Below are 26,828 nucleotides of genomic sequence, written 5' to 3'. Positions count from 1 at the left end.
TAGACAATGTGTATAATTCACATCAATAAAGGAATCTTAGGTGCAGTACAGACCACCCCAAAGGGGCGGTCTGCAGCTGTCCCTATTCACGCCGGATTGGGGCCAGGGCAACCTGACCAGCAGCCCCTGTGGCCTCAATCTGGTGTTCTTTCAGGCCAAAGAGAAGTGGCAAAATACCACTTTTCTTTGGCCTAGAAAAGGGGCCTTAGGCACCCAGTGCACCCCAGTGTGGCCAGCACTACAGAGGAGAATGGGGGGTCTCCTTTCCCCTCTGCATCGTTGGTGTGGCCATTTGGTTGCCACGTCAACAGTGCATGTGCCAAAAAGGAGCACCGTTATGGAGCTCCTTTCCATGCCACTGCTAGGGCGCCATAAGCGGCCTGGGGTGGCACGGAGATGTCATGTCCACGTCGTGCTGTTTGGATGTGGTGCGTGCATGATGTCATCATGGTGGCGCTCATGTGGACGGGATGCCGCCATGATGTTTCCTCCGGCACGTCCTAGGGTAAGGGACCGTGCAGTTGGTGCGCGGTCCCTAATGTTGAAATCGCCACGGCCACGCCACTTTTGGGCCATCTGTCTCAGTCCTTAGACACACGTGGTTCATGACTAGTTGTAACACTTCAGATCCTGGCTGGCAACAGTGATTTCAGCATGATAATGTATTAATAATAACATGCTGGACTTAATGTTTTGAATTTTTTAAAATAAAAAATAGATGTGTAAAAGTTTCAGAAAAACACTTCCATAGTTTTCTGCATACAAGCAGCATGTGGCTGTGTGCTTAGGGCTGTGAGAGTTGACTGTACAGCATTCCTCTGCCATTGGCTAAATATAACTTGGTGTGTTTTAGTTCTGTGGACATTGTATTTGTTTATCTTGTTACCTCAGTCAAATTTGTCCCTTCCTTTCTACTAAAACAAGATAGCTTTATAACAGCTGAGCTCTGAACCCTACCCATGAAATATCTTTTCTCTGTAATGTTACACCCAACTACTGTCAGGGTTTCCTAACAACCAGTTTTGTTTGGGTCAAAGGCCCCTGGCATCCTGTTTCCAACTTCCCTTTTCTTTCCAAGACCCACCTTTTCTGTCCAGGTTGAAAGCTGCAATCCTGTTCACCCTTACCTGGAATAAGTACCACTGTTCAGATTTGCACTGTAACATTTGGATTGTGCTAGGTCATTTTCTGTTTCTGAAAGAAAGGAAAATGAAAAAAGAAAGGATGAATTAATTTGAGGCAAATTTGAGCCTCACATATATATTTCCTTTATACACTATTGCCATATGTCTTTTCTACAAGGAACTCAAAATACTTTATGCGAGATTCCATTGCCCTTTTATCAATAACAGCCCTGTGAAGTATGTTAAGCTAATTCAGACCTAGGAGCTGAACTGCAATTTAAGAAGATCCCTGGTACCATCTTTCCTTTTGTTTTGGGGAGACAAAGCAAACGAGACATGGCCCAAAGTAAATCCTCTGAGAGATTGCCGCTAAGTATCCACCCCAAGATCATCCGGTGAATTTAATGTCAAATTGGGTTTTGAAATTAGGTGTCCCCAGTCTAAATCTCACATTCTAACTGCTGTGTCACATTGGAAGGATATCATGCACTTCCAATCGCTTTGAATTAGGATAATGGGAGAAAACAGTCAAAGAGATACTAGGCTTCCTAGGGATCTTAAAAGTAGCCTGATTGTGTGCTTTTATTTAGAATCTTATAAGGTAAGTATTTGCGATCTTGTAAGCCTCCAGTGAGGCTGTAGTTACTTCTGGTGGCTTAAAATTTCAGTACAAAAAGTGCTGTTTTTAAAATGAAGAATGTGTCACTTCTTCAGACTGTGAATGTGGTTAAAAAAGAGGATAGGTTTTATTTTTACTTATTTATTTTTTTGCCATTAAAATTTCAGGAAAATTTGACAATGATACAAAAGGTTGGAAAAATTCAATCAAGATGTCCATACATTTTCCCTACAAGTTCTAGCACCCGAAAGAGGAGAGAAAATGTTAAGATTCTGGTCCATCTGTAGAAGGAAACATGGCAAGAGTTTTAAGAATTCATTAAGATTACCCCTTATACAGTCAATTTCCAACTTCACAATTTCAAACAGCAGAAGTTGCTGTTTTGGATATACTGATCACCACAATGTCTTTTAAAGAAAGGGGTATCTAAATAAGCAAATTGTTGGAGATTTAATACCACTAATGCTTGCTTAGCAGATACATTTTGAAGCTGCCCCATAGTTGTCTCATTCTGGTTGGAAGTAATTATGTGAATAAACTTGATTCTGGAAAGTTCATAGATGTTAAGGGATGTGCATGTTCTTTTGAATTATCTACCTTTATCTTGGAAATTAACAAAGAGCCAGTGGAAGTTGGATCCGTGCATCCTTTTGACTGCCAAAAGATTGATACTTCAATATTCGAAAGATATTGTGTTCCACTTGTGGCTTGTAATACAAAAATAACAACTTGTATAGACGAAACCTACCAATGGAGTTATATTTGGATATTTGGCCAGTTTTTATAGAAACCTATCAATAATGTGGTGGTCTTTCTTTTCCTATATATATATATATAGAGAGAGAGGGGGGGGGGTTATACTGGAATATCATGTTTTAAAAAATTGAAAAGTTTTAATTTTTAAACACTCATGACTAAAGTCATAGAGCAAGATGGGCCCCTTTTACTCCATGCAATTATAGTGTTATTGCTCCATTTTAACTGCCTTGGCAACATCTCATTAAATCCTGGGATTGGTAGTTTAGTAAGAAGTATTTAGAATTCTCTGTTAGAGAGCTATGATGCGTCACTGAACTACAAATCCCAGGATTCCATAAGATGTTGCTAAAATAGTTAAAGTGGAATCACAGCACTATAAATGTGTATTATGGAAGGGTCCCATGTAGATATGAAGTCTCCTGCTTTAGAAAAGTCTTTGAGGCAATTGTTTTGGAATAGTATTATGTGTAGATATGCATATAATTAGAGAAATGATTTCTGTTTTTCATCCATGAAAATCAGGGCTGTACCAAGACTGAAAGCCTGGGAAGTTTGAAGTCAATGTAGTTTGTGTAAATTTTGTTAAGCTGAGTTGTGTTTTAGGGAGTTTAGTTTATTTTAGTTTTGTATAAGGAGATGATATAGGTGTGTGGTGGGGAGGTTGTGGTAGTGTTGTTTAGCTGTTAATATAGTTTAGTTTTAGGATAAGTATAGTTTAGGATGGTATGTTGTGCTATTTGTGTAATGTATTACAGTATATGCTATGGGTGTAATAGAGTTTTTTTGGGGCAGTGCAATGGATGTCTTAAAAGCTAATGCAATTATTATTATTTAAAAAAACCAACAAAATTGAATGCTTAATGAAACCTGGAGATAGCTTTCAAATCCATTCAACTGATTCTAAGAACTCCACAAATTCAGGACAGAGAATAGCAGAAATAAAAATCTTGACTATGTCTTCTTAAGCCCTCTGTTTTTTGTAACTATCGCCCTGCTAGCTGCTGTCCTGTGAAACATCCACATGGCTTTCCCAAAGCCAGATTGCTAATGTTTGCTGGCTGCTCCCCATCTCTTCACTAGAAAGATAAAGAGCCTTTTATGTGGAGTCCTGCGTGGAATCCCCCTCTTCACATCAAGAGAAAGATATATGTGTGGAAGAATAAAGAGGAATTGTCAGCCAAGCAACCCAAGGTTTTTACGAGTTAAAAAGAAAGATTGAGAGTGTGTGGGGAGGACCTTGTTCCATCTTGTCATCAAAATTGATGTTTTTCCTTGGCAGGTTCTTTCTTAACAGATACGAAAGCACAGATCACACAAACCTACCAGATTTAATTCAAAATCTGGGAGGGTTTTTCCAAAATGTCCCATGATTCTTTACTGGGGTAGATGTTGTTGTTGCTATTGCATAAACAGCAGTTGCTGCTAATCGCCTTTCCATGTAACAAATATACATGGAAATGCATGGAACAAAATGATTTCATCATGCTATTATTGCTGGTTGACTGACTGATTGCAGGGTCAGGGTCAACTTAGATTAGCAATTATGTAAATATGTTAGATTTCTTTTGTTTTCCCCCCATTTGTTTTGTTTTTGTTTAATGGAAAAAAACAGGTACCGACAGCTAGCTAGGGATTTTGGTGGGCCTGCGGCTGACATTTAAACCTCTCTTGACATAATGCTGATATATATTTTGCTACTGATTCCACTGAAAATTAGGGCCAAGTTTGCAAACAAACTTGCACTATGAATAAAAATGAGTGAAATTTTTTGAAATGTTCAAAAATGTTTAATCTAGTTCTGACTTCTTTCTCTTGTGTATGGATCAAAGTGTAATAGGTGGTATAAGGTAATGTGATTTATGGGGAGTTTCTTTATGAAAAAAAGGGAGGCAATCAATACATCATATGTAAGTCAGGTGCTTTGTATGGTGGTTCCTATAAACAATTCAAATGTATGTAATGTTTGTCTACTGGTGAGACAGATCATAGAATGGGATCTCATCAGAGAGGGCTTACCTTACATTTGACATGGCATTATGTCTGTGCATATGTGATCTGGCAAATCCATGGGAGAAAGACGTTGTGAAAGATGAAGAAACCCAACCTGAATATCAAGCTTAGTATTTGGGAGAGCAATTTTGTGCTGAAAACTCAGCCTTCTTAATATTAATAAGGTTGACTTTGCATCACATTCCTGAGTTACAGGACACACCCTGGATATACCTGACTATCAGCTGTATAAATCCTTCCTTTTCTGTGCTGGCTCAGATTAGGAAATAAAAGCTGTACCTCCTGATCTGGTCAAGTTTAGGGAATGAATTCAGTATTCAGAAGGATTTCAACGCATATGTATGCTATTGTTTATAATCAGCCTTACCTCTGTGCCTTACCTTGGAAGAATATTGATGGCTCTGGGTAGCAGTAACACAATTAATTGGCTTGTAATGCTGCTCCTATTTATTTATTTATTTATTTATTTATTGTTTAGGCTTCATTCTTCAATAGTCTCAAAGCAGCTAACAAAATCAGTAAAATAAAACAATGAAATCATGAAACATAGCATTAAAATAGAATCATATAAAAACAAAAAATAGCTAGACAATTAAAATGCACACAAACAATAGCAAAGCGACAAAATAAAATGATTGAATTGCTGCTCCACTGGATGTGCAGGAGGACAGTCATTTGCATAAATAAAATGTCAGGCCAGTATATGCTGGCAAGACTTGATGTACCCCTTAAGTCAGAGTGGGAAATATCCACATGTTGTGTTTGTTATTCAGCTGTCAGCCTTGGTTAACCTTTAACTGATTACGATACCATGCAGTAACTCTTGACATTGTAACTCTTTCCCTTTCTCCGCAAATTTAAAGCTTTCAGTCAGGTTTCCTATTGCTGACATTTCTAGTTAGCCTGGTTCACTTGTCGCTATGAGTGTTCTGCTAAAGGAAGATGTTTGGTTTGCTGCATCTGTTCCACTGATATCCACCCTGTAGATAAACAGTGCTTAGCTGTATGCCTCACCACCTTGATGTGGTTAGAAAAAGCCCACATGGGCCAAACAAATCTACCTCCAAGAATAGCCCTAGGAATGTGTCTGTCTCATCGCAGGCCACACTGAGTCAATCACTCCTGGAGTAAAACGAGATATGACATGTCTTCCTGGTTTAAAATGTAGTGACAGCAAAGCCTGGAGTTGAACTATTGCTTCATTCTCCTTTGAACAAAAGTAATCTTACCCTAGCTGACTCCAGACAGCCTAAGTTCGGTCTACAGGAAAACAAAACATCCCCCCTTTGTAAAAAAAAGTCACATGCACACGAATACATGCACACATCTCAATCCATATACAGAAAAGCACAGTGTTTAAAAAACATCAAACACTTTCTTCATGAGAATGACTTGCCCTTGAGGAAGCTTATGGATCCTTTCCTCCCTGCATATAAATGTAGACTGTTGCTTTTCCTACCATGCTGATGCTAAGGTGACAAATGGAGACAACTACAGTATATAGATATTTTTTTTCTGAAGAGAAAAGATTCTTGCAAAATCTCAGCTGATGTTGTTCACAGACCTAGTGACAGGATGCTTCCTAACTAGATTTTTCTCTTTCACTCATGTGTTTACATAATTAATCTGAGTGAGCCAAATGATAGGTCCCCCAAATAGTTACATTCTCATACATATAAACAATGTGTCCTACTTCACATATCTTTGAAGGATTGCCTTGTAGGAATGTTGGGAGATCCCATTGCAATCATAGTCCAGTTCCATAAGGTGTCAACTGACCCTTGTTGTATCTAATTTGGAGCGTGGGAAGTGATTGGTAGTTGTGCCTAAACCTTTACTATCTACCATGTTTTTCCTTTGTTTCTAACCTCTTCTGCATTTCATCTCTTGGTGATATAGTTCCTGGAGTTGAATTTATAGTGTCTGTCAATTTATTCCTCTTGCCTTGCAACCATAGCTGTGCTGAGGAGCCTATAGGGAAACCATTTGTTAATTTCATTTGTTACAAGTAAATTGGTATGCAAAAGACTTTGACTGGTTGTGTTAAATCAGAAGCTGGATTCCTGTTGCAATTCCTCCTTGCACTGGGGATCACTTGTGGGGAATGGGTTGGGAGTCTCAGGCTAATGCATCCCACTCATGTGGAGAACAGAAACTCATTGCCTGTAAAGCAGAATTAGGGGGGCTTTTACAACCCCTCTCTACACTACTGAAAACATAGGGGTTGTGAATACAAATCAGTTATGAATGCAATTGTGAGTTCCAAATGTCTTTAAAAATGGAACTGATATGTCTTGCTTTGCCATTATAGGTGGGAGAACGCTTACGATACCATCAGGTTTCTTAACCATACATATATTGTTTTCAAGCCAGTATTCATTTCTTGATGAATATCCAGATATTCCAGTATAGAATCCCTTGTAACTTTTAGATGCTGATGCTTTGTTTTAGTTATCATTTGTATTGCTATTGAATTTGAGGTTGTCTGTTCTAGTGCATTTACAAGGTCATTGCCTTTAATATGTGGGGATGTGGATTTCACATCCTGATACCCTGGTTCATGTACAACATATTAATAAATTTGCCTGCTTAATTTTAGCAATAGATTTCCAATTACCTACATGCTTGAGTTTGTTTTTTTATTCATCAAGAACTCATTAGACTCCCATATGGGGAGGTTTTCTGTATAGGCCTGGGCTGAATACAAAGAGTCAGCTACAATTAATGTTGGTTGCTTCTCTTTTGCTGATTTGTTTAGCTCTATTTTCAAGGTGGTTAATTCAGTATACTAGGCTGAATGACTGCAAATTTGAAGTTCTCATTCTTTCAGGACTTGCAATCATTGATCATTGAATATTAATACTGTATATGTTACTGCTACAGTCTTTTTTTGGATTTTACTGAGGAGCCATTTGAATAGAAGACAGAAGCATTTGCCTCATTAGGATGTTTCTGGAGCAAGAAAACTTTTTTTGGCTGAGCATCAAAACTGGGCAAATCTTTCACAGCACCTGAATCTTTCTCATAGTGGAATGTGATCTGCGTATTCTCCACCATCAAACCTAAGGCACCTTGTGCTCTGGTCAGAACTGTCTTGAACTGTTTGGTGCTGTTCCGATCATCTGGAAGAGCTTCCAAAGCTGTGTTAATTTCCAGTATCAGTGCAACACGCTCTTCACTATACCACAGACAGTGGTATAGACTCCAGGTGCTAGGCACATTCCCAGTCTGAATGCCACTGCTGCTCCTTCGATTAAGGCTGTAGCAGCTAAGACAGGTTGCAGATTATAAACTGCCATAGGTCCATGAGCCATTAGATATAAGGCAACAGTGGCATCTATCCAGCTACTACACTCAGCCAGTGCCTTCATCAAACCAGGAGTCTGTAGCTCTCACAACTGCTGAAGCATATTTTGTTATATTTGGAAAAGGCTCTGGCATGGCTACTAGCCAGGCTGCTACTTTGCTTCTGGCACAGAGGCAAGAGTGGTTATACATATGCTCATAGCTTATATATACCTTGGCTATACATATGCTCATAGGCATAGGTCTGCCCTGGTACATCTTCTTCACCTATGCTTTCCCTGTAAGTTATCATGGTATATCTATATCCCATCAACCATTCATAATTTGTCATCTCAGAGATGATAAATTCACCATCAACAGCCTCTCCATTTGCAGCTCTGCAAAAGGCAGTCAGAAATGCCCTTTTGTCTGCAAAAGGCATTAACATTATTAAAGTTGTTACCTTCATATGCCTTTTCATGTAATGAGGATCAGAGATGGTTTAGGTCCCTGCTTCTTAACTCTTCCTGGTTAGGGACACCTGGGATTTCTCTGCTTGCTTCCTCTCCTCTCAAGTGCAAAAAGAAGAATCTAAGAGGTTTACTGCAGTTCCTCCAATGTCTTCTTCAGGGCTATATTAGCTGCTAAGGCTTCTACCTGGCTCATGACCTGACATTGACATGCTTTCTCCCTGTATCTTGCCGAAGATTGAAGGTTCTTTGACTTACACCTGAGATCTGAATCTGTTTGGATTTTCTAGTAGTTGCTGTGTTGATCACTTAAGCTCCCAAAGTTACAAAACCCAGTTCTATCCAATTGTGAGATTAACACCAGTGTTCCCCTTAAATATTCTTAGTCTTCAGTCTATCAAGAAATTAACAGGAGAAATGTGCATCTTTTATCCTACGATTATTCACCAATAGCACAGATAAATATGCTCTCTTCAGTGGCATAGTTTACACAGATGTTCTAGGCACAATCTCACACCTCTATTAGAATCATAGAGAAGTCTAACCCCTTCTTTCCTAATGTATGTTTAACTTTATCTTTACACTGACATTTACTTGGGTATTAGATAACAGGCTTCATGAAGAAAAGTATATTTTACCACATGTAGTGGTTTGGGTTATCAGCAGCAGTAGAGCTGGACCAGCTTTGCTGCTCAAAAGGCTTCTTCAGCCTTTAATTAGCCACTCCTCCCCTTCTCTCTCATCCAGTCAAAAGACGGATCTGAGATAAAGTAGGCATCATCATTATTCTACCTGTTTCAGCCAGCGTACATATTGCAGTTTATTTTCTCTTTCAACCTACTGATGCCTTCTTTTCTTGTGTACAGGTGCGATGGTGTTTTGCTGGCATCAGGCCAGTAACCTTGTACTGTCAGTTTTATTATTATACGCAGGTTATTACCTTTGTCTTATCTTTGTTTATACTTGGGCTGGCTCCTTTCCCAGAGCAAACATGTGTTAATTTTCATAATATGGTACTCTGCAACACAACTCTACAGCTCCAAAAGCGTAATTGAGACAAAAAGAAATCTTAAAAAGCAGCTCAGCCTGTTACACCCTCCTGTACAATTGGAAATGCTCTCAGAGCCTCTTACGCATCAGTAAAAAGCCAAGATAATCACAGCCCTTGGACTTATACTCTAAAAAGACTTGACACAAAAGGAAAAGGAGTTGGGAAGGGGGAAGGAAAGGAAAGGAAAGCAAGTAAGCCCAAGGACAATTTCTTAATATTATGAAATTCCTTAGTCTTGTGGAATTTAGCCTCATGGCTGCTAGATGACAATTGGCAATAGGCAAATCTCAGTGCAATTCTAGTAGTGTATAAGGCCAGTGCTTGTATAGAATAGAGGGTATTTTTAAATAATAATAATAATAATAATAATAATTATTATTATTATTATTATTATGAGATGGGGAACAATAACAGTTAATAGACAAACAACATCAATTAAAAAGACATCAGTTAAAACACACTTCAATTTAAAAGGACAAATAAGATGTACACATATCAAAACAATCCACTTTTAAAATTCATCATTTAAAATTCACAAGTTAAAAATCATCTGGATAAGCCTGCCAGAAGGGACTGGCCTTTATCACTCTTTGAAATTCAGTCTATTGAATTTCTAATCTCATCTGGCTGGTCATTCCACAATGTAGGGGTGGCTAAAGAAAAAGTCTTCTAGCAGAGACAGATACCAACCTAGTCCCAGCTGACTGGAGTAAATGTCCATCAGAGGACCTGAGTGTATGGGGTGAATTACAGTTGGCTCTCCTTATACATGGATTTTTTATACACAGATTCAAGCATCTAGGGCTTGAAAATATTCAAAAAAAGTATAAATTTCAAGTATCAAACCTTGATTTTTCCATTTTATATAAGGAACACCATTTTGCTATGCCATTGTATTTAATGGAACTTGTTCATACATGGATTTTGTCATTCACGAGGGTTCCTGGAACCAAACCCCAGCTGATAACAAGGGTCCACTGTATATGGGAGGAGGCGATCCTGTAGGTTACCTGTACCCAAACCATTTAGGGCTTTAAAGGTAATAACTAAGACTTTGCCTGGAAACTAATTGGCAGCCACTGGAGTGATTTTAATATTGGTGTAATATGATCACTCTTGGATGTCCCAGTAATCAATCTGGCTGTCATGTTTTGCACTAACTAAAGTTTCCAAACTTGCTACAGAGGCAGCCCAATATACAGTGCATTGCAGAAGTCCAGCCTTGAGGTTTTCCTCTCATCTGGAAGGATAATTAAACCTTTTGAATTAAAGATTGAGTAGGGTAGAATCACATTGGCTTCTGGAACACTGAGCAGTGGTTGGTAAGAGAGAGACAAGACAGAGATAGAGACTGACTGACTGACTGACTGACTGACTGAAGTCTCTTTCCACCCACCTTGATCGAGTATTAAGCAGCCCCTTCTGCTGTGCTTGCTTCAAAGTCCTCAGTAAAAGCTGCACATGTTTATGCATGCCATAGTAAGGGTTAAAAGCCAATTTCTTATGCGAGATTTACTGGATTCTCTATACCCCATTGTTCATAATACCATAGAGCTATTGTAGTTCTAGAACTCTAAGCTAGGAGGTCCAGTCACACTCTACACAGTTGAAGTGCATCGGCTTCTTTTCCCCTGCAATGCTAGCAAATTATGGCCTGACATGCATGCATCCACTCCTGGAGGATTCTGGGAGTTTTAACTCCAACATGTAAATTTTCAAGGTTCCACAATAGTATTCCTGGCCAAATCCCCTTCCCCCAGCAACTTCTTAATTCTTTTCTTTCAGCATTCAATTTGTCATGGTGGTTGAAAAGAAAAGCAGCCCTTGCAAAGTCTCCTTGAAACTCAGCAACTTACCATTTCCCCTTCTCCTGCCTTAGTGTGTTCAATGTTTGTATAGATTAAATATTTATTTATCCTGTTATGAAAAATGTTTAGCCAAATGTTCTATTATATTATGCATGTAATATACTCCGTTTGCTGTGACCGCACACCGAGTTAAATTTGCAGACAGTGTGTGGTCAGTGAGGAAGGGAGAGTCTTTCAGAAAGGTTGAGACAACCTTCCACTTTGGAAGAAACTCACTTTGTTCTGACAAAGTCCCAGGGATTACAAGAAGAGAGCATTTGCAGATCCCCAGGAATCTCCTTCTATTTCATATATGCCTGTCCATCATGAGACATAGAGAAACACAGTAATGTGGGGGAGACAGGTGAGGCCTGCCAACAACTACATCTCATGCTTCACTGAAATAACCTCTCTGGTGGTTCTAAGGCAGCAGTTCTCACCAGGTGGGTGGTCTGTCTTGGAGAGTAGGTGAACCCTCCATGATTACAACACAGAACATAGATTAAGGTCAAATCATTTTTAAAAATGTAAAGTGCAGATTGGCTAACTGGGAATTGCAGAATGCCAGACTTTGGTCTTATTCCAGTTCTGATGTAATTCTCCTTTTCCTCTTGGGAACCTTGCCTCTCTGCATAAACTCTATTTAAAAAACAAAACAAAATCTTTTCTGCTCTTAATCACAGCTGTAATTTTCTTGATTTGTTACAGTGGGAAATAAAGAAATAAAATACACAGATGCAAAAAAGAAAGCGGAGGAAAGGAGGTAATGGACTGTAGTTCACACTAAATATTTCTTTTGCAGATGCAGCTTCTGGATAAATTCCCTATTGAAGGAGGCCAGAAAGATCCCAAGCAGAGAATCATCCCCTTTCTTCCAGGTAACAAACTAAAGATGAAATTGAACACCTTTATAGACACATGGTTTTAACATTCCTTGAAGAAACAGGCATGCTACTTTACAAGAATTAAATTGAGATCGATATTTAGACAGAGTCTCTTGAAATAATGCAAACATCTTAGTTGTTCAAGTAATCGCCAAAAGTTCAGAAACTGAATGAAATATAGTGCAAGATCTAAGAAATATTTCACTTGTCAGGCCATTTGGACTAACATTCCCTTCACAGTGCACTGATATGATCTGAAGTGGCAGGAGTTGACAACAAAAGCTCATTTGTGACTGAGATGGATAGGCTGGTGAAAATCACCAGTAAAGCTGTTGTGTGTTATGTGCCTTCAAGACTGACGGACTTATAATGCCCCTCCATGGGATTTTCTTGACAAGATTGATTAAGAGAAGATTGGCCATTGTCTTAACCAGAGGCAGAGAGACTCTGACTTGCCCAAAGTCACCCTGTGGGTTTGTATGATTGAGTGAGGGAAATTCTATATTCACAATTATTTATGATGGGATTTAAAATAGAAAGACCAGTATTATAATGCCTCTATATAAATCTATAGGGTGTCTCCCATATAGTTCTGGTTTTTCTGACTCATATAAAGACATCACAAAGCTAGAAAGCCTACAAGAAAGAGCAGCAAAAAATGAGAGGAATGTAGGAAGTTGCCTATATTGGTCCAGTGAGTCAGACCATTGAGGTATCTAGATTAGTTTTTTTTAAAAAAAACTTATTTCCTTCCCAAATTTACAATACAATTAGAATAATATGCCATATATGATTGCATTAATTCACTAAATAATATATACTCATCCTTTCACATTCTCTGGGGTTAGGGGCACAGGACCCCTGTGAATGTGGAAAAATCACAGATAACAAACACACTCTAGGAATCACTAGGTCCTCCAGTGCAACTTTGTGGTCACCATCTGCCAGAATTGCACAGACCACAGAATTGCAATGGAGATGCAACAAATGCCTAGTGGAGTGTTCTTCTAGGAATCTCTAGATACTTCAGTGTGACTTTTGGTTGAAGTTGACCATAGAGTTGCACTGGAGGACCTCGGTATTCCTAGAGGGAACATTAATAAAATCCGTAAAAGTCAAAGCCACAAATGTGGAGGGACAAGTATATAGGTAATAAAATAAATAATATATCCTTCTCTGTATCTATACATCCATCTATCAATATGTAATGTCTATTATTCTATTTCTGTAATATATTAATATCTGCAATGCCAGCTATTGGTTAGCTGGAGCTCCATCTTCACAATTCAGTTCTTGAAAATACATTAAATATATGTATCTAACCAACATTTGTCAACTCTGACTGGCAGCTACATTCATTCTACAGTTTTGGGTAGATTTTTTTTTTTTTTTTTTTGCAGATGACAGTGATTGAATCTGGGACCTTCTTCTTGCAAAGCATGGTTCTGCCATAGAGATACAACCCTTCTCAATGAGCAAAATCAAAAGCATCTATGCCTTTTTACTGTAGAAAATGAAACAGGTGTCAAGGAAGACATAGTAAATGTTTAGTGAATTTTGAATGCAGATAAAAATTGCCATCACTTTTTTGTATCACTGGGTTTACCTAATGAAACTATTTGAAAAATGATCCATTACCTACAAAATACGGTTCTTCAGATCTTTTTGCTTCTGGGAAAGATGTCTTTAAATATAGATTTAAGAAATTAATGGAAGTTTAGTTTATCAACAGTTATCAGCAACTCCATGTTCAAAACAGCATGCTATTAAATGCTAGTTATAAAGGTGCAGATGGCAATAGGAGATGATAGCCATTGGCCTTATGCCTATGTATTGGTTTTTCCAGAACCCTTGGTTGCAAAATACAGCGTTGGGCTATGTGGTGTGATCTAGCTTTTCATTGTAAGACTAGAAATGGAAAGATAGCACCACAACTGCATGGCAGAGTTTTTCTTAGAGTAAAACTCAATCATGCTTTCCCTGAATTGTATCTTGCCTGAGCACAAATGAGGATCTTTTAAAACTGAAGAATTTGGCTTATAACCATTGTTTCAAAAATGAACACAATGATAACTGTAGAACGCAAGTTCAAAAATGCAGCTGAGCAGATGAGGCCTTGATCGTTCCATATTTGGTGCCTTTCTTTTGACAAAGAGGCAAAGGGAGTGGAAAACACTGGCTCACAGTATATAGGAGGCAATGATTTGATACTTCATTGAGGTTTTGAAGCTTGGCCACAGTGAAATACTTGGTTGAAGGGGTTAAGCCCAAATTTAAAGTTTAATCCAAATGGAATTCTAAATCTGATCATGAACACACATATTGGTAGTGAGCTCTCTGGTACATTCTGGTATTATGTATATACATAATACACGTTAATGCACACACATTGTTATATGTGCATTTTACTCACTTCTATACTGCATGACGTGGGACCTCTGACATGGATCCTAAGTAATCTCATAAAGTGTGTCATAAAGGCAAAACTCATACTTCAATAAATTTGTTGGGTTTTGAGATGTGTGAAATGCGATAGCTTACATACCTATTCCCTAGCACAGAGGGGTCTGTATGTCAAAGTGAGTTTGCGACAGTTATGCAGTTAGAATGTGGGAAATTTCTAAACAACTGTTAACATGAATTCACATCAGTGATTTTATACAGTGAAGCACATTTAGTATGACAGATTCTGTTCTGAGCATGGCATTTAATTTTTTATACCTTTATCTCACTTGGAAAGGTCTTTGGAAACCTCAAAATGGCTCCATAGGTTTTCTATCCAGGCACCATACAGATCCATGAATGTAATTACTCAGATCCTTGATCATCTGCATTGTACCTTTCAGCAAAAAAGGGAAATCTAGTTAACCAGGAATTACCAGCTCCTTGACACTCACTCTCACACCTTCTTCCTTTTTCCCTGTGGGAAAGGGAATGATGAGTAAGCAGAATCAAAATCACTTTTCCTGGAGGAAAGTTCACCTTGTATACCTGAGCTGTCACAGTTGCAATTATGTTTAACAGACAGTTATGAAAAGAAAGGTTTTATTCTAAATAAGAAGGATTATATCAGGCTGGTAGGACATGATAGAACTTGGAGCTGTTTACATGATATAATTATACAGTTACAAAGCAAGTTACGTCTTTGGTATTTTTGGAATCAATAAACTGTTGGGGCATATAGAATCAGGATTAAACATGCACATGGAATAGAAACACCACTGGAAGGTCTCTGCTGTGTAGCTCTGTGCAGGTTGCAAAGGAAAAAAATCCTCCCTGGCAGAAGCAGCCGGCTGGATAAATAACTGCTTAACTGCCGACTACTCACAAAGAGTTTTTTTTTAAAATTAAAATGTAAAATAAATCCCAAACCAGCCCATTAGCTCCAACCTGACTTGTTCAGCAAAGAAATATATAAAAATTACCAAAATGTGTTTTGCAGAGAATATTTTCCTCTGTCTCCATAGAGTTTCTCTGTTGCACATGACTGAAACCATCCCTCTATCTTGTTTTATGAGGTGCCAGATGCATTATGGCAGCTGGCTTGTAGGTTGATTCAGTGTACCACATTTCAAATGGGGTTTTGAGATCCATTAAGAGATTAGCTTTTATCTTCAGTTAGTAAGGTAAGGATAAGCTTTTTCTTCATAGATGGCCCTTAAGGCAAACTGGAAGGGGTGCAACTCTTTCCATTTTTGGGAACAGCAGCTTCTGCACTCATGCAGCAAACACACATAGACAGAGACATAATATGCTGAAGATGATGATATGATATAATATACTGAAGATGATGATATAAAATACCCATTGCTATTACATCTCTGATTGCTACAGGTACTGTTTGAGTGGTAAAGTGGGTGAAAAATAGATTAGGATCTAGTGGTAGGCCTCTGTGTGATTTACAATGGATTTTCTATCATTTTTGGATCTAATGGTTTGTAATAGCAAAAATATTAAAGAGCCCCTTTTAAAAATTATGTTGTTGAAATAATAGTAATTTTGGGGAAACTAGAATTAGTTCTGTTAATTCAGAAATACCCTGGTCCTTATGTTGTTAATGTGAGCCATGATTTTGCACTTGGCTCTGGTTGATGGATTTTAAGATTTAAGTAAACAAACAAACAAACAAACAAAAATCAGCTGAACCCCACCCGATATTTTGTCTGACCACTTCATCAAATAGAAAAGAGAGGTGGAAATGCCCTGTTCTATCAGTGTCAACTCTTTTCCATTCATTGAAAGAAAGGATCTTATCCTGTTAACCAATAAGCTGGATGCATCCTGGGTCGAAGCCTCACTCAGCCAGCACTTTTTTGAAGTTGGGGAGGTTCAGACTTCAAAAATTGGCCGGCTGAGCAAGGCTTTCACCCAGGATGCATCTGGGTGGTGGCATGTCTGCTAGATAGACAGCGATTTAGTTATGATAACATCTGGTGGCATCCCGGATCCTGAATTCAAGGTGCAAGAGGTAAGCCAGCTTGTTTGTTAGTGGGATAAACTCCCATGTTAGGATTGAAGTCCATGCTTTTAAGCAGCTGTTGAACAAGGATAGCTCTGGCAGAAATTTTCATTTGTTGCTTTGTAAGGAGAGGATGCTGTAGAAATGTATCTGCTAAATATCATATAATCAAACTGTATTCAATTAAGTGACTCTTTTAATTAGAAAACACATTGTACTTTTTTGTTTAAAAAAGCCAAAGGTCTTTTCATTTGCTTAAATAAATGTCTAATGATAAATCTTAACACAGAATCAAGCAATGAGAGAGTTGTAAAAAAGTTCTAGCAATCATGATCCTTTAAAAACAACAAGATGGTGAATATATCAGCCTTTATCCAAAATCTAACCAAGGCTAATGTTGCTTAGCTTCCAAGATCAAACAGGATCAGATGATGCCTTTAGGGTATTTAGGCCCCTTCATTAGTTTATTACTGTTAAAAAAATTTTTAGTGACTTGTTGGTTTACTAATATTCTGTTCTGTTATTGTTGCATTGTTTGGTGGTGAGGAGGTAGGATTGATAAAATGTTAAGATTTTGCTGAAAATGTGTCTTAAGATGCTCTTTAAATATAAATGGTAAAACTGACAAGAAAACAGTGGTCATTCTTTTTCCAAAAAGAAAAAAAAAAGGGGGGGGGGTTGCTTGTTACAGGTAAATACATTACTTGTTATTGCTTTCAAGCTCTGCATAAAACAGTAGTGTCAGAAAGTTACAAAGCTCAGCAAAATGAAAACATCTTTCCTCACGGTTTAAAATATAAGAGAGCAACTGAATGTTCTTATGGTGGGAGTCCCACTATACAGGTATCACTACCAAGAAAGCCTGTTCGTGTGTTCCCCACTTTTCCAGGGGGATAACCACAGAGCAGGGGATAAACCCAGAGCAGTGCCCAAAGCAGGTTCAGATGGAAAGGTGCAGTCCTTCAGATAAGCAGATTTCAAGTAGAACCAGCCTTAATGGGTAACAGCCATCACTTTGAATTGTGCCCAGAAACTCAGAAGTGCCAACAAGAACTGGTGTGACATGTTCTGAAAATTAACTCTCAAACACCAAAACACATAGTTGCTGCCTTTTCAGCATGTATTGATATGTATTGAAAGAGGATTGCATGCCATTCACACTTTATGTCATCCACAGTTTATCTGTTTGCTACAGAAAAAACTGGGGTACACAGAATATTTATATTTGCTACAAAAACATGTGGGGCTGTTCTGACAAAGCCTAACGGGATGCTGGTGACTGTTGACTCTGGGCACAGTGCAAGTGCCTTATTTATTCAAAGAAACCGTCCAATGTTTGCTTTTCAACTGCAGCTCCCTGGCCTTGGAGCATTGTTAATTTGGACAAATGCTCTAAACCGAAAGGAGCAGCTAATTGTGTTCTGCTCTATTTGTTATGGCCTTTCCATGGGTTACTTAGTGAGTGGTTAATTTGTGTATAATTTTTCCCTCATTTCAAATAGCTGTATGCATTAAGAAATCCTTCTCTGACTATGCAAATTACCGAGTTATTTTCGAAATTTGTCTTTTATTCTTAAATCAGTATTTGATACATTGGGCAGTTCTGTCTATATTCAGATTCGAGGCACAACATTCTCCTAACAAATGTTATTTCTATGTCAGTGGTTGTGTCTTTTCCTATAAATGCAGAGATAGAATGTCAGTGGCCTCTGGACCAAAAAGTGGGTGGGATGCACTCCTCCCTGGGTGCAAAACATTAGGGATGCAATAGTGCCCCCTCCCTCCCCCTCCCTCACTGAGGCACTAGAAAAGGGAAGAAGGGCTCAGCTGTGAAGAACAGCAGATTGAGCAGCAGACACCTACAGTCTGCCTCCCTCCAACCTTGGAATTTCCTTGAGTAAGACAGAAAAGAAGAAAGAAGATCAGGTGTGGGGCAATGGGGGGTGCCACTTCCTTTTGAAAATGAAACCGTCTATCCTCAAAGAAGTAGTCCTGCTAGTTCAAAGGATAAAAGGAGGGGAGGATGTATCTAGCAGTTCCTTTAAGAATAACTGGCCTAAGAGCAAGAAAAGAAATAGGCGAGAAGTTGATTGACCTTTGTGAAGCCAACTGTTTGTTTTTTGCAAACACGTTCTTGTATTCATAGATGTTTCCTGATGTCTGATATAGACATCAAATAGACTACATAATTGGAAGTAGAAGATAGAGAAGATCTATTCCCTCTGCAAAAACAAGATCAGGAACAGTTGTGGCACCAACCATGAGCTACTAATATCAAGGGTTAAAGTAAAGCTAAAAATGAACACTAAGCTAACCATTGTGCCAAAATACAACCTGAATAACATCCCCATAGAATTTTAAGGTAATGTAAGAAATAGATTTGTACTATTAAGCCTAATTGACTGGGAGCTAGAAGAACTCCATATGAAGTGAGGAACATTGTGATGAAAGAATGCAAAAAGATACTATCTGAAGCCAAAAAGAAGTGGTGAAACTTGAGGGTGTCTGGGTGTCTGCTGTCACCATCCTCAAAGCCTGAGCCTTACTAGATCAGCTGAGGAACAGCTGTGGCCATAGCCATGGTGGGAAAGAAGCCCAGTAGAGACTGAAACAGGAAGGGCAATAGCAGTGAGCAACAGTGTGGGAGGCATAGCCAGGGGAGACCATGAGGGAGTCAAAAGGGGAAAGGAAGACATGCAAGGGGCAGTGGAATGTGGAGGAGACGGACAGGCACAAAGAGGAGCAAGAGGAGAGAGGCCAGGTGAAGAGCAAGGGAAGGAGGACAGGGTAAGTGGTGAGACCAGGGAGGTTTTCAGAGCAAAAGAAGAGGTGGATGCGGTCAGGACAAAACCATGAAAGCTCAGAGCTAGAGTTGCAAGGGAGAGGCAGAGACACAATCCCAAAATTCCGTAGCATAGAGCCATGTCCAACTGCATTATTTCTGCAATGCAGATGCAGCCTGTGTAGAGTAGATGTAGTTTAAGTTTTTGCTCACAGCCTGCAACCTGTCTCACAAAGGATGTTGGGAACTGGAGCCTAATCTTGCACAGAATTAGGCTCACCAAAGACGATATCAAAGACTGAGGTGTGCCTGGCTGCTTGAGGTGGAGTTATAAAGTGTTATGGATACAGAAAAGCTACCGAGATAAATAATAGTAACAATCATACTGTACACCTGAAGGTAGACAGGCAGTCTCATGAGTTAAGGAAACCCAACCTTTCCCTAAATAATTGCAAACTGGTTGGTCAACGTGCCTTGTCTTTAGAGCAGAAAGAATGCTGACTGTTCACACCATACATTTCTCTTATTTATGCAGTTCCTTGTTGTGCTTCAGTTGAAGGGTTGGGTGTAATTTACGTAAACACATAATGTAGAGCTTCAGGCTATCAGCTCTCTTATGTCTTAAAATGAATGGATAGGTAGCATTGCTTCTTAGCTTCTGCCTTTCTGTAATTCTAATCCAGAATCTGGGAAGAATAATCTTTTTGGACAACCATTTAACAAACAAACAGCAGGCTAGATAGCACTGATGAAGTGAATTCAGAATATACTATTTCTAGATCATTTTATGCATGGGTTTGTAATGAACTAAAATGGGATGGTAACTCTTAAAAGATTTCATTGTAGTGCCATCTTCCAGTTTTAATTACAATATCAACCTTTCCTCTCTCCTCACTCATGATATCAAGATATGGGATAAGCATTTTTTTTAATTAACTACTTCTTTATCACTGACATTCTTTAAGGATAGTGTTTTGAAGTACATTAGAGGGAGAAAAATCTGTTGTCCAAAGATGCTGAATAAATTTGATGGCCATGTGCATCTCTAAAGCTAAATAGCCTACCTTAGTCTACCATTCTGCCCAATGCAACCTTAGTTAACTCGGTTCAACTCTGAACAGAACGGCATTTAACAATGGCCTTGGAGCAGAGTGGGGCTGTGGCAGCTGCACAACTCACACCCAACTCCACCCCGAAGCCAGCATCACCTCGCTGTGGTGTTCAGATGATGCATGCCAAAACGTGCGCTGGACAATGCCGCGGTGGCAGCAAAGGCGTCCTTTTTCCAGCTTCAAAAGGAGCGGCATTTTGCCATTCTTTTTAGGGCTGGAAAAATGCCAGATCGGGGCATGTAGTTGCCACGGCCCCAATGTGGTGAGGAATGAAGTGACAGGACACCCCTCCAAAGGGGCGTTCTGTTTAGCCCCTCTGTCTTGGCTCAAGGTTCAAGACACTGATAAGATATTATTTATATTCTGATCAAACAAGATTTTTCCCCCTTGTCAGTTAACGTGTTAATATATCCACAGAAACAAAACTGCTGTTAACAATTTGAAAAATGTGTTTTTAAAAGCCCAGGAAAAATGATGAACAATGTTGTTGTATGATGGATGAGAACACAGACAAGGCTGAAGTGTATGGAAGAGAGTTTTGCATGAGTAATAGCCCTAAAGAAAGTATCGTAATGTGGTAGAAGAGTATAATAATAGCAGTTGTTAAATAGTGCAAAGAAGTAATTTTACTAGATTCTGAGTGGGATTAACAAGGGAGGAGACAAGTAATGAAATGAAGTCAAAGTAGGGAAGTAAGGAGAATATAACAGAAAAGAAAATGAACCCAGTTTCTCAATTCTGACCGCCTTCCCATTTCTGAATAGAAATGCGACAGCCTGAATAGTTACTGAATGGTAATTCTGGAAGACTCCTACATTACATAGAAAAGGCTACATATCTCAAGTTTGTTCAAAAAGCTTGTACCTGTGTGTACACCTCAGCTTTTGTCTAGAACTCCACCCAAATTCTTGCAACTGGTGAGAGCGATGGGCGGGGAATATTTGCAGTGACGCTGGGAACTGCCCTGTTTTGAATAATACTTCAAGAGCATGAATAACCACTAAACATACACCTTTCAAGACGTGCCTGGACTGTGCTCGCATTTGCTCTCTCACACAAGAAAAGCAAACCTTCTGCTCATGAATTGCTTCTCAGGTGGATATACATTATATATAATGTACATATTTTTACATGGTGTGGGGGAGAGCTATAAAGGTGAAGAACTTGGGTAGGTCTGCAGATACATAGCCAACTCAGCTGTGTATTTTTCTTCATCCGGATAACTGAGACAATTATTTGCGTGCATATCTAAAAGACCTGACTGTCTGATTGTCCTGAATCATTAGGTTATGATAACTGTGTGTGTGTGGAGTGGGGAGTGTTTAGAGTAAACTTATTCCACTAAGGTAGTACTGAGGAGATCATTGTGCTCCTTTTATGATACTTTGCATTCTGATGGACATTCTGTAGTGTGTTCAGAGCATTTCCTTTCTTTAATCCTTTACTCGTACATACAGTACTTTATGAATGCAAAATGCTCAGTCACCAGAAGAGGTTGTAAATACTATCATGTACTAACAATTGTGAGATGGATGCTTTTCCATATTCCTAAAAGTGGACTCTTCCAAATAAACATAGTATTAAACCCCACATTTCCATGGGCCAAGGATTGATCTCTATTAATATTTTCCTAGAAATGAGTCAATGGGGCTTACCCTCAAGAAAGTGTACATAGAATTGCCACCTCTGTCAACTCAGTCTACATTCGGAGCTTTCAGTTTTCAAGCTTTTTGCCAAAAGACAGGAAAGCAAAACAAAGCTGGAAGTGTTGTAGGGAAAAATTCTAGTGAAAAACCAACAGGTTCCTTTGCCTCCAACCTTTATCCCCATCAGCCAATTTTTTACACTGCTAATCTAAATATGTCTACTTAGATATTCTGTTGAGTTCCACTGATTTTACTGCCATGTTCAGAACTGCAACTTCATTCCCATACTGAGAGAATAGAGAGTTTTTGTCTTTGCAGTTGAAAGTATTAATGCCCAATTCCTTTTTTTCTTTTATATTTCTAGAATTATTTTTTCACAGGGATTGCTTGTGCAGTTCTGTAAATCCTATGTTGGTAGTATATATATTCTCTGTAGAAGAATAGTATCATTTCTCAGCTGTGTTTTCACTGAGATCCCATCAGCTGCATGCATCTAGCACAATGCCTGTGAATTGCCTCCTTAAAAGATTTATGGTTCATTTGAAGCATAGATGTGCTATAAATACAGGACAAGGTTTACCATGTTAGGAAAGTATTTTATATCTGTAGCCTATGTCTTTGCACATGTTTTTTTTTTAGCATTTAAAGGGAAATTGCATTTAAGAAGGGCTTATTTCCTGACAAAAGTAGCCCTTTGTGCTGTGTTAAGAGAGTTCTTGTGGAACATGGATCTCTTGCCCTATATAATATAATGGGAATGGATTTCCTGTCTGCTGTGAGCCTAAAGGGAATGTATAGTATGCTGGGAGGAAATGTCCATTCTTTAGCAATCGCCAAAATGTCTGAGGTAAAATAAAAGAAAAATAGCTAGGTAGAATTGTTCACTTCCAGAAAGTATTTTTAGATTTTGGGTTTTATGCACTTAGAAGAGCAGATTAATTGTTTTAAAATGTCACATGACAAAACGATTGTACGTTTTGACATGCAGTGCCTTAACACTATAATTGAGGGAAGGGATAGCTTTAGGCCTTAGACTGTAACCTGAAGTACATCTAAGCTATTTAAATTGTTCCACTCTGAATAAAAGATGGTAGAATGGTGTACTCTCATTCTAAGAGTTAAGCCTCCCCAAGATGTTAATGTTGCAGAGGCTGATTGTAGGCACTGGCATCTAATGCAGAAAGGATGGACTTTTCCAACTAAAAAGAAATACATTTATATGCTGAAACATAAAGTGTCATGTTGGCTTTCAGGAGCTTTGCTGTTTCTCTCAGCATTCCAGGGAAGCTAGAGGAAGCATCATTATGACCATTTAGCTACAGCTAGAATTCCTGAGAATGTGTGTAAACACTATATATTTACTGAATCTTGGTACATAGGAATTATTTTGGAGTGATTTTATACAACCAGTAGCTTCTGTAGACATAAGTAGAGGTTTCCTGTCATCCAGTGCAAAGAATTTCAAAGGCCTGGTACAGACCGCCCAAAATGGTCTGTTGGTGCCTAGTTTTGCTTCGTGGGGAATCGGTAGCCTCCAGACCACGGGACTTCCCCACGGAGCAAAAAGAACCTGCAAAAAGCAGATTCTTCTTGTGGCGCGATTATGACGCACTTGCGATGTCATAATGGCATTGCGATGTGTAGATGCTGGACGTCCTGCACATAACAATGGCAGCGCCTATCTGTACAGGGCACCGCCATTGTTACGCCCTCATCATGTGCTAGGGTTGAGGCACATGTGGGCGGAGCGCTCTCAGCCAACCCCTAGCACGTGACGAGGGCACCCAGTAGTCCCGTCTGTACTGGGCCAAAGTGATCAACAGTTGATATAGAGCTACACTTGTTCAGGAATCATTGAATGACTTCACCAATATCTATCTATCTATCTATCTATCTATCTATCTATCTATCTATCACCAGTAAACAGTGTCTTACAGAATCCCCCATTTCTATGCACCTGTTCATACCTGGAAAGAACTTTAAAATTAGTGGGGTAGGATGTAGTGTGCAGAAGTCATGTTTTTTCTCTACCAACTATTGATCTTCTTCATGAGGGGTAGATATATCAGATGTACTCTCAAATATTTGGAAAGCCATAATTGTGCCCCCTATGCTATATGTTTCCTAATTTTATCTTTCATAACACTTTCCATCTCTTTACACAAAACAGAAGATAAACCAACTTCTCTGTCCTGCTTTGGATGCATTTTTAAAAACTGACTGTATAGTGACCACTTTGCAATTCTTTGGGTGGAATTTTTGTTAGAAGACACACACTTCAATGACTAGATTCTTTGCAGGCTCTCAAATGGGTAATCACTGACTCAGTGATTATCTAATTCAAGAGCTAGATACCCAATATCTTGTCACCAGGATTTGCTTGAGTTCCTCAATAATTTGTACTGAAAATGTCTTTAAAATGCCCCACAGCTTATTCAATGGGCGCAGACAAAATAAATTATTTGTGTTCCTTTTGCATTCTTCAAAGCTACATAAAAAACTAGAAGCACATGCCCTGGTGTGGGGAATCTAAAATGTAATTATAGGAAATAAATTGTGACCTGATGATAGTGGGGTGAATTGAGGTGGGGGAGAATTACTGTCTAGGATTGGAGTTATGTCTCCATTTTCGCGGACTTCAAGTCCGCGGTCTCAGTCCTTTGTGGACTGGCAAGCAGAGAGAGTTAAAATGGCATGCGTGCAAAGCTGTGAGTGGTTATTCAAGCCAATGGGGCTTGAATATCTGCAAATTTCCACTTTTTGGGAGGGGGGCTGAAATGGATCCCCACGAAAATGGAAGGACAAATGAAGAAGCAAATTGATTTATGGCACAAGTTACAGTATATATATATATATTTAATAATAATATAATAATGCACATTTTCAGCACAGCTCTCTACATTTCAGTCAGCCCCCTCTTTTCAAGTGAATGTAGGGTGGCAGTCTCAATTAATTAATGGATAAATGGCTCAAAACCTGTTCAGAAGGCTGGATCTGATTTTAAATCTTACATTCAAATGATTTCTTCATTAGAAATTCTTTGTTAACAGAATGAATGATCTCCATTGTTTTATAATAAACTGGAATATAAATTCCAGCTAGAAACTTCAATAGGAGATCTGTATTCTAGATATTTGCTAATATTTTAGTTCGAACTTTCATGGGATGCTAGATGTCTGTGTGAACCACTGTGAGATGTTTATAAGAAATGTGTTAGGGAAAGGGCTATTGTTGCTGAAAAAATTAAATAATTCAGTAATAATGTGCCTGTTTCTTGGGTGTAATACAAAGTTTGGTATTACTGGACTTCAAATCCTAGTGCAGCAAATGATAAAGCAGTTCAGTAACATCTGGAGGAAGTTGCAGTTCAATAAAATCTGGAGGGCCGCAGTTTGTCCATGTCTGAATTAGTAGGTTACAAGAACTGTAACCCTGTCTCCCTGTCTCTTCTTATATACATATACATATACATACTTACATACCAGTACTGATGTTCAACAAATCTTCAGATACAAATATTTCCAAATATATTACTTCGAATCCTACTACATTCATCCTAAACACATACTCCTAACTCCCATTACCAACCTTATTATCATTTCTTTCCATCGCCTTGTTTCTTCTTCTATTCTCACTTTCCTAAGCTTTCCCTTTTTCATTCATAAAACCATTTATTCTCAACCTTCTTTCTCTAGTCCTTCAATGTCATTTACTCATACCTTCAAGCTTACTTACTTAATCATTTATTGACACTCAATTTGCATTACTTTTTTATTTTCCTTCTACCAGATTTTGCCATCTTAATGCTTACACTGATGATTAATGTAAAATTCCCCTTTCCATCAATCTATATGTTATGCAACCTAGATGTTCAGTGTTGCTGTCCCCCTCTACTTTTCTTTTAAAATGCATTAAACAGGACACTTAAAGACAAGATAAAAAGGAGCCTTCCAACTGGCAGAAGAGCAGAATCTTAGATATGGCCTTATATTTTGATGTGCACATTTAAATGATGTACCAAGATCATAATCTTCAAAGGGGCAACATTATTTGTGGAGAGACAATGCTCAATGAATGCACCTTTTAGCTGGGGAGTAGTGTTCTTGAACTTCTCTTCAAGAATAAATTAAATCATGCCCTTTAGACATGTGCCTTACAAATTTGTGCCTTACAAATTTATAGTAGGATAGACCTGATGTTTTGTTTTTATCATAATTGCATGTAGGTTTTGCCTCCAGCTCTCTGTGTTTGATTTTCTAATCGTAAAGAAATCATTATGTGTATAAATGTTTATGCAACACAAGAAAATACAAGAAATGTCCAGTGGCAGTTGTTAGGAAGGGTGGGAAGAAAGTAAAATAACGTAATCTTGATATACTTTTATACTTGATATAAAATTTTAAAAAATCTTGATATGCTGGTTTACATGGCTAGAAGCTGGTCCTACACTCTTATGTGGATATAGTGCATATACCCCACATGAAGACAGACAGTCAAACATGGGCAGGGGTTTCACCCTGGATGTTTGAATTCAGAGAGCTTCCAGAATACTCTTATTCAAGGGATCCCCAGGGGTAAAATACAGCTTAGCTCCAAGGAAGCTAGTCCAATAAAACTTTAGGGTAGAATCAATTTTTAAGATCCTAATTTCAATACCTTCACAAGGATCCTGTAGTCATGTGTTGCCATAGATATTCCTTTGAAGCTGGCCTTCACACATGTTGTTAAATCTGTGTTAAAAAGATTTGTCCAGCTACGGAATCTTTATAAGATGAAGGAG

The 26,828-nt window shown here is 38.6% G+C and overlaps 1 protein-coding gene across 3 annotated transcripts in view; it reads left to right on the top strand.

The window, feature by feature from the left end:
* LOC149318479 (SH3 and PX domain-containing protein 2A-like) overlaps positions 1–26,828 on the top strand; it is a 335,649-nt gene that overhangs the window by 71,504 nt on the left and 237,317 nt on the right. For all 3 annotated transcript variants that reach the window (XM_089509805.1, XM_089509806.1, XM_089509804.1), the window contains exon 3: positions 11,968–12,043. In XM_089509805.1, coding sequence (XP_089365931.1) covers positions 11,968–12,043 — 76 coding nt within the window. The remainder of the gene's footprint in view (positions 1–11,967; positions 12,044–26,828) is intronic.

The sequence above is a fragment of the Sceloporus occidentalis genome, unplaced genomic scaffold (assembly GCF_023333645.1).
Source record: "Sceloporus occidentalis isolate IW3139 unplaced genomic scaffold, rSceOcc1.0.p SCAF_2, whole genome shotgun sequence".
NCBI classification, from domain to species: Eukaryota; Metazoa; Chordata; class Lepidosauria; order Squamata; family Phrynosomatidae; genus Sceloporus; species Sceloporus occidentalis.
Note: the sequence above shows the minus strand (reverse complement) of the source record. Positions and strands in the feature narration are given on the sequence as shown.